An 11,860-nucleotide genomic window follows, 5' to 3' on the forward strand; every position below is an offset into this window, starting at 1 on the left:
CATTATCTAATTTGATCCTCATAAAAACCTGGAGATAGATATATTATAGGGATGAAGTGGAGTTTTGAATAGTTTTGCAACATACTTAAAGATAATGCAGTGAGTAATGGCTGGATTCAAAGCAGACCTTAGCGGTTGGGCCTTGAAAGAGAACCATGCTCAGCCGCTCTGTGGTCTATAGGACACATCATTGTGGTTTTATTGACCAGGCAATAGTTCTCTTCCCAGGGGGATGAGTTTCATTAATAGAGGTCTAGATAATGAATTGCCTCTGACTTTAATGGTAGCCAGGGCAGAAAGCAAATCTCATTCTCATCCACCCCCAGCAGCCGGTAGCAGGGCAGATGGACGTGTTCTGACATGCAGGCCTCTCGCAACATGTGACTCCTTCTGTTTTCAGGCCCAAGAAGAACATCCCAGGAAGGAAAATGCGCTGTGGCTGCCTGTGCCAGTTCCTGTGGCTTTGGCCCTATTTGTATTACGTCCAAGCTGTGCCCATCCGAAAGGTTCAGGATGACACCAAAACCCTCATCAAGACCATTGTTACCAGGATCAGTGACATATCACACACGGTACGGAGAGCTGTGGTGGGAGGACCCAGTGGAGCTGTGGCCAGCCCGGAGCTGGTCCTCATGAGGCTGGAACCAGCTCATCCAGGAAGCATCTCACTGAGCACCTTCTGAATGCCAGGCACCTACTAGAACTGAGGAGGCTTTGAAAGCCCAGGACATATGATGCACCAATAAAAAAAATTAAAAGAAAAAAAAAAAAAGAAATCCCAGGACTCCGGTTCTCTCTGGTTGCTTCTCTTGGCTCCTCTGCCTGCTGGGATTCAGGGCTGAGTGGCTCTACTTCTAAACCACTCTAAGTTTTAATGGACTCATTGCATATGAGTCCATTAAAAAAAAATCATAGCATTCTCCGATATCATGAGGCCACCTGTGTTTACTATCACTGTAAACCCAGAGCTCACAGGTTAACTGAGGCTGATTCCTCCCTCCTGCCCTCTTCCTCCCCTTCTGCCTCCTTCCCTCTCCTTCCTGGAATCCTAGGGCCCAAGACCAGAAGGCGCCATAAGTTCCTGGTGTCCCATCGCGGGCGAGCAGACCTCCAGCAGCGCCTGCTGGGCCTCTGCCCCGCCTCCAGCTGCACACACAAATCCTCAGGAGTCTTAGCGTTTAGGCTGCAGCTCCTCTCCATCTGCTTGCCTGTCCTTCAGGACCACACAGAGCAGGGAGTTGTCCTCTTTCACACTCAGCCCTCTGCCTATTTGCACACAGCTGTCACTGCCCACCCCGGTCTTTTCTCTGGGGTCCGACAAGTGAGACCTCCAGCCCGTTCCCAGATGGGTCTGTTTTTAGAATTAGGAAGACTAAGTGTGGATCTTCGCCCATCTGCTCTGTGTGCAAGACCTGAGACAATCGTTCAGTGTCTTTCATCATCTGAACGATGGGATGGCGTGTGGTCCCCGCCAGGTTGGGGTAAGACTTTAACTAGATAAAAAGCAAGTACACACACACACACACACACACACACACACACACACACACACCGGCAGCCCCTGGAGACTTCCACATCTTCTGTCCAGGCTAGGTGTCCAGCAACGGGAGGAAGTGGTCAGAGGAAAGTGAGGTGGCCAGGAGCAGGGACAGCTCAAACCTAGACAGAGTCTTGGGCATTTTATAGAGGAAACCCTCTATGTCTCCTCACAAAATCATCACTGGGCAAGGCTCTCATGAGAGACCAGAGAACCCCAACTTGGGTGGTGTCAACAGCAAGTGCTATGGCTTTTGGGGTGGGGAGAGCCCCTCTGCAAACTAGAGTCACTGTCACAGAAGACAGGAGCAGGACACCCCCTGGGGTGCAACCTTGACCCTTTAAAGAGGGGTCGACACGAGAACCTGAGTGGAAGAGCGGGATCTGCTGGAGGTAGAAGGGAATGGCAGCGGCAGGGAAGGAACAGAGACTCAGTTAAGTAAGAAATAGGGAGCCATGGCTGGTTCTTCACAGAGGACATTTGGAGAAAAGAATGACCTGAGAAGATTAATCGAAAATGGAGGGTAGGGGCTTGGGGCAGGCAGGCAGCCAACTTTGGAGGTGACGTGGGCACGGGAAACGAGGGTCTGGACTAGGAAGGTGAAGGAGAAAGGAGGCACCCCAAAGGGTGAGCGTCCACGATCACAGGGAGGCAGAGGGCCTTGGAAAATGGCTTCTCTGCCCACTTGCTAAACATTTCCTCTTCCTCTTCCTCCTGCACAGCATTCGGTGTCCTCCAGACAGAGGGTCACCGGTTTGGACTTTATTCCTGGGCTCCACCATGTCCTGAGTTTGTCCAAGATGGACCAGACACTGACAATCTACCAACAGATCCTCACCAATCTGCCTTCCCAAAATGTGGTGCAAATATCTAATGACCTGGAGAACCTCCGGGACCTTCTCCACCTGCTGGCCTCCTCCAAGAGCTGCCCCCTGCCCCAGACCAGAGGCCTGGAGACCCTGGAGAGCCTGGACGGCGTCCTGGAAGCCTCGCTCTATTCCACAGAGGTGGTGGCCCTGAGCAGGCTGCAGGGCTTTCTGCAGGACATGCTGCGGCAGCTGGACCTCAGCCCCGGCTGCTGAAGCCTGGAGGCTGCTCTTCCAGGGACCACGCAGAAGGAAGAGATGTTGGCTTCCAGGTGTCTGCAGGAGAAGAGAGCCTCATGTGGACATCCTTTATGCAGGCCTCTGTCCATTTCTCTCACTCCTCTAAGCCCCTTCCAAAGGCGTAAGACGCCACGTTGCTTGAAACCAAAGATAGATGCATGATTCCATGCTCACCGGAAGGGGGCCCGTCGAGCAGAGTGGATTGTACCTGAGAGTCTAACCAAGTTCTTCAGCCTGAAGCCATCCTGTTCCCTCCCATCCTATCTCTCAGTATGTGCCTCAGCGCAACCTGGTGATTCCAGGAAGGAATGGGCAGGGCCTTGGGACCTTCTCAGAGCAAGGTTCCATCTGAGAATTCTGGGGAGTACCTTGAAGGCTACATCCACACACAGCTGGAAACTCCCAAGCAACACAAGTCGCAAGCACTTATTTATTTATTATGTATTTTATTCTGGACAGATTTGAGGCGAAGCACCAGCTTTCCCAGGCTTTGGCTTTGGGGTCAGCCAGGCCTGGGGATGTCTGGGGTGCTGTTTCCAATCCCATTGGTGGGTCTGCCTGAAGCAAACCCACCATGAGTGACTGGAGGGTTGGGATGGTCCGAGCAAGGGCCAGTGAGGTGGCGCTCAGGTTAGTTCTTCTAGTGACTGGTTCTGCTTCTACTGTGACTGACTTTACTGTACCGTGTTTGCAATGGCATTGCCAATACCTGAGGGCGGGGTTATTTTTAAAAGAAGATGAGTTTTGTTAAGTGTGATATGTAGCTGTGTGCACCTGGGGGGTGGAGGGTGGATGTGTTGGTGGCAAGAGAAAGAAAGGATCCAGAATGTGTTTTCTGAATAACATTTGTGGGGTAGGCTTTTTGGAAGGGGTGAGGTCATTTTCTAATCTCTCATTTCAAATCCACCTACGGTGGTTTGGGGGAAAAGAATAAAGGAGATGACTCTTGCAGGACCAGGCCTAGAGCCCTAGTCCTCTCGCAGGGGGGTCTGGAATTTGCCAGGTACCCATGGATAGAGGGTGCCACAGCTGAAGGCCATTTGTTGGGGGTAGTACTGAGCTCAGGGAATGAGGGTCCCACACTCAAGATGGTGATCCCTAAGGCAGGGGTCTCTGGTGTGCCCCTCCAAGTAGTCCAGAGTTGATCCCACACTGAGTTTATCACATGGCAGTGTTCCTATTTTGGGTTTGTATGTGAAATTGTGGTTCTTATCTGGTTGGTTCATCCACAGTGAGGCCATGTTTCCCACCCATTCTTGGGGGGGGGGGGTTGATTCCAATGCATAAGTGAAATCCTTTAGCAGATTGCCCTGAGCCTTGGGAACGCTGGGTGAGTGAGTGTCAGGACCCCAGGCCAGGCGGCCAGCTTCAGCTGGAGGTCACGTTCAGCTGGAGGTCCCGTTCAAGAGGATGAACAAGGAGTCTTGGGCTTTCCATCATCCTACCGCCACGGTGCCACCATCACTCTCTCGATGGTGGCTCCGCCCAAGGAAATTTGAATCAAAGCAGTAGTACACTTTAACACTGAGCACCGGCTGCGTGCTCAGCGCTGACTGGTGCTGTGGGCTAGAGAAGCTCACCAAACAGACATAAAAATCAGGGACTCAGATCCCTACGGTAATACCCTACTCACTGTGTGCCGCAATGCCAGCTTCGCCACGGTGGTGCCGAACAGCTGAAAGCCCAGTGCTGCCTTCAGCCGGTGGAAAGTGGCTGAGCTGAGGGAGGCAGTGCCTAGGGGCCCACAGGTAACCCTGCTTGCACTCCGTAGCATTTTAGACCTTTCAGGGCATGTTAGCATCTATGGCTGTGTAGTACATCCTGTGGATGCAGGATAACTAAACCTGTAAAAATAAGAGAATGCAGGTTGAGTATCCCTTCTCTAAAATGCTTGATACCAGAGGTGTTTGGGTTGGGATTATTTTCTCAGAATTTGGAATATTCTAATACACATCATGAGATATCTTGGGGATGGGACCCAAGTGTAAACATGAAATTCATTTATATTTTATATATGCCTTATGCACACAGCTTGAAGGTAATTTTATACAGTATTTTTAATAATTTTGCGCATGAAACAAAGTTTCATGGTGTGGAATTTCCCACTCGTGGCATCATGTCATTGCTCAAGAAGTGTTTAGGGTTTGGGAGCATTTCAGATGAGGGGTGCTTAGCCTGTACCTGAGACCACAAGAGCCAGCAGGTGGCAGGACCTGGTCTAGAGCCTAGGTCCTCTGGCCCCAGGGTGCCCTGTGAGCCTGATGATGTGAGCCTGATGATGGCGGGAGAGGCCACTAGTGGTTACCAGAAGACAGGAATCTGAGGGTGGATTTCGAAGGAGGTGAGGGATGTAGATTGCCTGTGGGGAGAAGGCTGTTTTGTTGGAAGCTCAGTGCGTGGAGACGCAGAGGTGAAATGTGTGAGCTGTGAGTGACAGCGAAAGGCGGAGAAAGAGACAGGCGTGGTGGCAAACGCTTGTAATCCCTGCGCTTGGGAGGCGGAGACAGGAGGATCGCGCAGGTTCGAAGCCAGCCATGCTGGCTTAAGAGACCGTTTCCAAATAAAAATATTTTTTAAAAATATAAGTGTCTGGGAGTGTAGCCTGGAGGTAGAAGGATTTCCAGGAACCCCAGTACCACTGAAGAAGAAGGAAAAGGAGAAGGAGAGGAGGAGGAGGAGGAAGAGGAGGAGGAGGAGGAGGAGGAGGAGGAGGAAGAGGAGGAGGAGGAGGAGGAGATGGGAGGAGATGGGAGGAGATGGGAAGAGAAAGGATATGTTGAAGGGCTCAGTGGGACACAGAAGTTAGACATGAAAAGAATCATGAGGTGGGCACAGTGGCACTTGGGAAGCTGAGACAGGAGGATCACAGGTTCAAGGCTAGCCTCAGCAACTCTGTGAGGCCCTCGGCAACTCAGTGAGATCCTGTTTCAAAATAAAAATAAAATAAGGGTGGGATTGTAGCTCAGAGGTAGATCCAATCTCCAGTACCACCAAAAAAAAAAAAAAAAAAAAAGTTCCAAGTCCCAGGTTCTGGAGCAGAGGCTGTGTGGTGACCAGGGTCATACTTGCTTTGGGAACCATGACAGGTCACCTCGCCCACCTCATTTGGCCGAGTTGTCTTGAGGCTTTTGCTCACAAAACCCGGCACTGTGGCTTATACCCAAAGTGTAAAACTTATTGAATGCAAATGGTTGTCTTTTTTTTTTTTGTAACAACAAAAAAATGTTTTTTTTAAAAAAAAAAGTCTAATAAATTAACTTTGCCCCCTGATCTCTGTTTTCCGTGTCCGCCATGGAGGGGCTTCGGGAGAGCTGTTTGTGTGTGACAGGGCAAGGCCTGGCTGGCATCCAGCCATCGCCGGGGTCAGCTCCACCCGGGCTTGGCCACAGCCAGCCGCCAGTTATTCAGGCAAAAGGATTACCCCGAGCCCAGAGCTGGCAAAGGAACACATTCTGTACCAGAGGCAGCGTGCCTCTGCAAACCAGCCGTAAGAAGCACCAGAGTACTTAAAAACCAAATACTGAAACAGAACAACAAAAATCCAAGCAAACAACAATAAAACACATCAAAAACCATGCAGCCCAATGACAGACCACACCGGGTAGAGAAGCGCAACCTGGCCTGCTGCAGGGACAGCCATCCCCGCAGCTCACGAGGGACCCAGGCCCCGGGGGACGCAGGCCCGGGCTGTCAAAGGCAGTCATCATGGGTAATTTTCAAGACCACTCCCCCTGCCAAAAATAGTTGCTGGTATCTCTTGGGGACTGAATGAGACAATGACCCAGCACAGCGTCTGGATTTAAGGGAAACTTCCTTCCCTTCCCTCACAATGAGCACCAGGCCTTCAGTAGCAGTGGTCCTGTGGGGAGCACAAGGATGTTCATTCATCTACCATGTGTGAAGGCAGCTATCTTAGTCAGCCTAGGCTGGCAAAGCTCCACTAAGCGAGAAGTGCAAAGGCTTCATTTCTTTCTCACGGTTCTGGAGGCTGGAAGTCCTGCATCAGGGTCCCAACAGGGTTGGGCTCTGGTGAGACCCTCCTCTGGACTGCAGGATGTATTGCTTTACACAGTGGAAAGTGAGTGGGCTTCTGGGGTGCTAATCCACTCATCGGGTCCTACCCTTGTAACCTAATCACTTCACAGACCCCCTCACCTCCTAATGCCATCACTTTGGGGGTTAGGATTTTAACGCACGGATTGTGGCAGGACACAACATTCAGTCCGTTGCACCTGTGTACTAGCTTGGGGGAGAGGAAAGGGAGCCCCAAGCTCCTGAACAAGGGGAGACTATTCAGATGTGGTTGCAGCCACCTCAGTGGGGGAAGTGGCTGCCTCTGTACCAGTCAGGACTCCTCTAATTGTGGATTACAGGAACCTAGGTCAACCGACCTACATAAAGAAGAGACTGGATCTAGGGTGATGGTGCACGCCTGTAATCCCTATACTTTGGAGACTGAGACAGGAGGATTGCAGGTTTGAGGCCAGTGTGCAGTAACTGAGACCTTGTTTCAAAATAAAAATAAAAGCCGGGCGTGGTGACGCAGGCTTATAATCCCAGTACTTGTGAGGCTGAGACAGGAGGAGCTGGGTTCAAGGACAGCCTCAGCTACTCAGTGAGGCCTTCCACAACTCAGTGAGACCCTGTTTCAAGATAAAGAATAAAAAATAGGGCTAGGAGTATAGCTCGGAGGTAGAATGCCCCTGGGTTCCATCCCCAATACCACACACACAAAAAAAAGAAAGAATAAAAAGTAGGGCTGGGGATGTAGCTCAGAGGTAGAATTCCCTTGGGTTCAATCCCTAGTATCAAAATAATAATAATAATAATAATAATAATAATAATAATAATAATAAATAATATAAAAAGGGCTAGGGGTATAGCTCAGTGGAAAAGCATCTCCGGGTTCAATCCCCAGTACTAAGAGTGAGAGAGACTGTATCAGTTCACACTGATAAAGTCTTGGCACTGGCCACCTCCGACACCCTCCCTCTGCATTTCCTCTTCCCCAGGCAGCGCTCCGCCTGTGTATGGCAGAGGTGGCTCCCAGGTCCAGCACTCTAGGCTCATGAGGTCCTCAGTGCCTAGGACCACGGGAGAAGAGCATCTGTTTCTCAGTCAGTGGGGCCCGTGACACCGCAGGGAAGGCTCTCTCTGGCCAGGCCTGGGTCACATGCCCACCCTCGTTAAGGCAGGGCAGCCCTGTGTGAACCATCCAGGCTGGGAAAGCAACCCAGAAAATAGGAGGAGGGAGGGAAGAAAAACCTACCCACATCTCTGCACCCGGACATCCCATGCTCTCTGGAGTCCTGTGACATTCATGTCTTTGCTTGAAAAGATCTTGAGTCCCACCTCTCACTCCTGGAGTCTGCTGCCACCACCTGTCCATCGCTCTGTGCCCGAGGCCACCCTGGGGGCACCAGGGCTTACCCTGTGCACTGGCTCAGCACCAGGTCCTGAGCATGGACCTGTGTCCTCATCCTGAGGCCAGGATCTTCTAGTCTGTTCTGTGAGTTCCCAGAGGTGATACTTCAGAGAAAAGGCATCTATGTGACAAAATACCAAGGTGTGGGGTGACACTGTCCAAGGGTGCAGAGCCGAACTCAGTCCTTGTCCCCATGGGCCTAGACAGGTGCAGGTGTTATGATCTACCCCATCCTCCACCTGCCTGAGGTGGGGACCAGAGCCTATGGACATGTGTCTGCCTTTGGTGGACCACTTAGGAAAGGCTGAGCCATCTTGCTTCTGATAGTCACAAGCCTGAGTGACTGTCACTAAGGATGCCTTGGTAAGAGGGTCCCCAGAGCAGAGGTCTGGAGATGTCGGTACCTCCTCCGTGGAAGCCGCAGCCCAGGCTTCTTCAAGTCCTCTCAGATCTGTCCCCATCCTCAGATGTTCTCTAGGTCTCCCCCACAGAGTCTAGGGGCAGCGAGCAGCCATGTTGAAGTTCCAGAGGCAGGACTTTGCCCTTGCAGAATCCAGAGAGAAGACAGCCAGGTCGACCCAGCAAGACCTTCCAGGAGATGCTGTACTGGAAGCTTTCTGCATGCCTAAGAAAGTATACCCCAGCTGGGCATGGTGGCGCACGCTTGTAATCCCAGCACTTGGGAGGCTGAGACAGGAGGATCGCACAGGTTCAAAGCCAGCCTCAGCTATTTAGTGAGGCTCTCAGCAACTTAGTGAGACCCTGTTTCCAAATAAAAAGTATAAAATAGGTCTGGGAGTGTGGCCCAGAGGTAGAAAAGCCCCTGGGTTCTACCCTTAGTACCTCCAAAAAAAAAAAAAAAAAAAAGGAAAGAAAGAAAAAGAAAGTATACTCCATTTTCCAGAAATAATTTAGAGTGATTTACATCAGAACCTGGGAGTAGTGGTGTCTGATCTCCCACACCCACCTGGGCTAAGTCCACTGCTACATTGTAGTTCTCAGCTTCACAGTGCCCCTGTCCTGGGGGCTCACCCTCTCAGTTCTGGGGATGGTATAAAGGTAACAGAGTCCCGGGACCAGAACCTTGCCCCCAACCCGGCTCCCAACTCCCTCCAGAGAGTACTCAGCACGCTGGCCTCAGGTTGTCATCTGCACAAAGGGATGCGTCTTTAGATGATTGAATGTTTGGGAAGCTTTTAGCCCAATGACTGGTATACAGAAACCACTCACTAAGGGTGTTGTTGTTATTATAACAAGTCAGAGCTGGGTGTGATAGAGCACGCCTGTAATCCCAGTACTTTGGAGGTTAAGACAGGAGGATCACAGGTTTGCAGCCATCCTCAGCAAATGTGTGAGGACCTCCACAACTTAGTGAGACCCTGTTTCTAAATAAAGTAGCGTTGGGGTAGAGCTCAGAGGTAGAATGCCCCTGAGTTCAATCTCCAGTCACACACACACACACACACACACACACACACACACACACAGAGAGAGAGAGAGAGAGAGAGAGAGAGAGAGAGAGAGAGAGAGTGTGTGTGTGTGTGTGTGTGTGTCAGGGACACAAAGGCTTGAGCACCAGTGGAGCTGAGGGCTTGAGTGCCTCGGCTGTAATCTGCTGTGCTCCATTAGAACTCTCCTAGTCCATACACTTAGGCTGGGAGTGTGGAGCACATCTGGCCATGTGGGGAGTGGAGGATGGGGGTCTGTGGACAAATGCTTCAGCTTCCCACCCCTCGCAGGAGCAGCTGTGGGGTGCCATCTGCATGGGAAGGTACCCACCCCAGGAACCAGCTCAGTGAGACCCTTTGTAGTACTGGCTCTTCCTCCTTCTCCGCCTCACTCCCTGGTTCTTGCTCCCACTTCTGAGGAACCCCTCCTGGATAAGCCTATACCAGAGTCCTGGCCTCAGGCGCAGCCCTTGGAAGAAGCCAAGGCCAGACGACTGCAGAAAAGGTGGCTGCTGCAGAACCAGGAAGCAAGGCTCCAGAGACCACTTGCTGCAGCTCAGCGAAAGCCCTGCACCGTCCTGAGGGAGGCAAGAAGGAAGGGTCCTCAGGGAGAAGGGACTTGTCCCACTTCAGAGGTGTTGGAAAGAGCAAGGACAGGGAGAGGCACCTACTGAGAGGAAGGGGCCCCAGGTCCACAAGGAAGAGCCATGAGGGAAAGAAAGAGAAGACATCGTGGGATGCTAAACGCCACCTGGGACCACTGGCCGGGTGCAGCAGCCAGCACAACCAGGGCCTCCCTCCTTCCCTGGTGCCCAAAGAATCAGGACTCTTCTCTAACAAGCCTGTTATTAGCATGTAAGCACATTCTACAAAAGCCTGAGAATGGTCCAAAGATTAAACTCATCAGAATTTCTGAATTCTGCTCACATTTTTTTTGGTGGGGGGCAGTAAAAGGTGGGTACTGGGGGTCAAACTCAGGGACATTTTACTTCTGGGCTATATGCCCAGCCATCTTAATTTTCAACAGAGTCTCCCTAAGTGGCCAATGCTAGCCTCCAACCTATGACCTCCTGCTTCCCAAGTACTAGGATTATAGGTGTGTGCCATCACACTAGGCCAGATTTACTCACTCTTAGTTTTACTTTATTTTGGTACTGGGGATTGAACCCAGGGGTATTCTACCTATGAGATACACCCCCAACCTGGTTTTTTTTTTTTTTTGAGGTCTGGGATGGAACCCAGAGACATTTGACCTCCAAGCTATACCCCCCTGCCCTATTTTTTATTCTTAATTTTGAAACAGGGTCTCACTAAGTTGCAGAGGACCTCACTAAGTAGCTGAGGCTATCTTTGATATGTGATCCTCCGGTCTCAGCCTCCCAAATGCTGGGATTACAAGTATCGGCCCAACCTGTTTTTTAAATATATATATTTTGTACTTTGAAATAGGGTCTCGCTAAGTTGCTAAGACTGACTTTGAACCTGCGATCCCTCTGTCTCAGCATTCCGAGTACTGGGATTACAGGTGTGTGCTACCACACCTGGCTGCTTTCTGCTAACTCTTAATTTTCTCAGCAAAACTTTTCGTTTTGAGTTCACAGATATATGTCCAAACCCACTGCAAAAGACAACTTTGAGCCAATGAGGGAAATCTGAATGTGGATTTCACTTTAGATAATGAGGAGAAATTATTGTAATTTTATTAGCTGTGACTACTGCCTGGTGGTGTTTTTGTTTATTTGATTGATTGTTTGTTTTGTAGTGGGACTGAACCCAGGGGTGTTCTACCTCTGGGCTATATCCTCAGTCCTATTTTATTTTTGCTGGCCGTAAACCTGTGACCCTCCTCTCCTAGCCTCGCCAGTGGGCCTTCGTGCCTGGCAATTACAGGTGTGCAGCATCACACCTGGCAGTGTTTAAATGCTTTATTATTCATTAGTGATGCAAACTGAAGTACTTCAGAGGGAAATGGCGTGATATCTGGAGTTTGCCCTTAAATGCTTCAGAAAAAAAATATATACACACATCAGGCTAGAAAAACAAGGTCAACATGTCGATAACTGTTTAAGATGGATCCATGGGAGTCCATTATACTAGGCCCTACTTTTGAGTACTATTTCCAGAATAGACATTTTTGGAAGGGCTCGGGTCAGCACAGCCCCTCCACTGCCCGGCCACTCTGCAGCTCTGGGAAGGAAGGGTGGAGGGACGGGGGAGAATGGGAATACGATGTGGAGCTGTATTTAACTTCACATTTGATTTCACTGCCTGGCAGATGTCCCAGGGCCTTGGGGGGACGGCAGACTGTCAGTGTGGGTGTGAAACAGTTACCACAACAGAGATT

The 11,860-nt window shown here is 50.6% G+C and overlaps 1 protein-coding gene across 1 annotated transcript; it reads left to right on the plus strand.

Moving 5' to 3' along the window:
- Positions 1-422: 422 nt before the first annotated feature.
- Positions 423-2,619, plus strand: LEP (leptin; the record flags this gene model as incomplete). Its single annotated transcript, XM_080701042.1, has 2 exons — positions 423-572; positions 2,260-2,619. The coding sequence occupies exons 1-2, from the start codon at positions 429-431 to the stop codon at positions 2,617-2,619; spliced, it is 504 nt and encodes a 167-aa protein (XP_080557168.1). The 5' UTR covers positions 423-428.
- Between the last annotated feature and the right edge of the window lie 9,241 nt (positions 2,620-11,860).

This window comes from Muscardinus avellanarius, assembly GCF_963383645.1.
Source record: "Muscardinus avellanarius genome assembly, chromosome: 9".
Taxonomy (NCBI): domain Eukaryota; kingdom Metazoa; phylum Chordata; class Mammalia; order Rodentia; family Gliridae; genus Muscardinus; species Muscardinus avellanarius.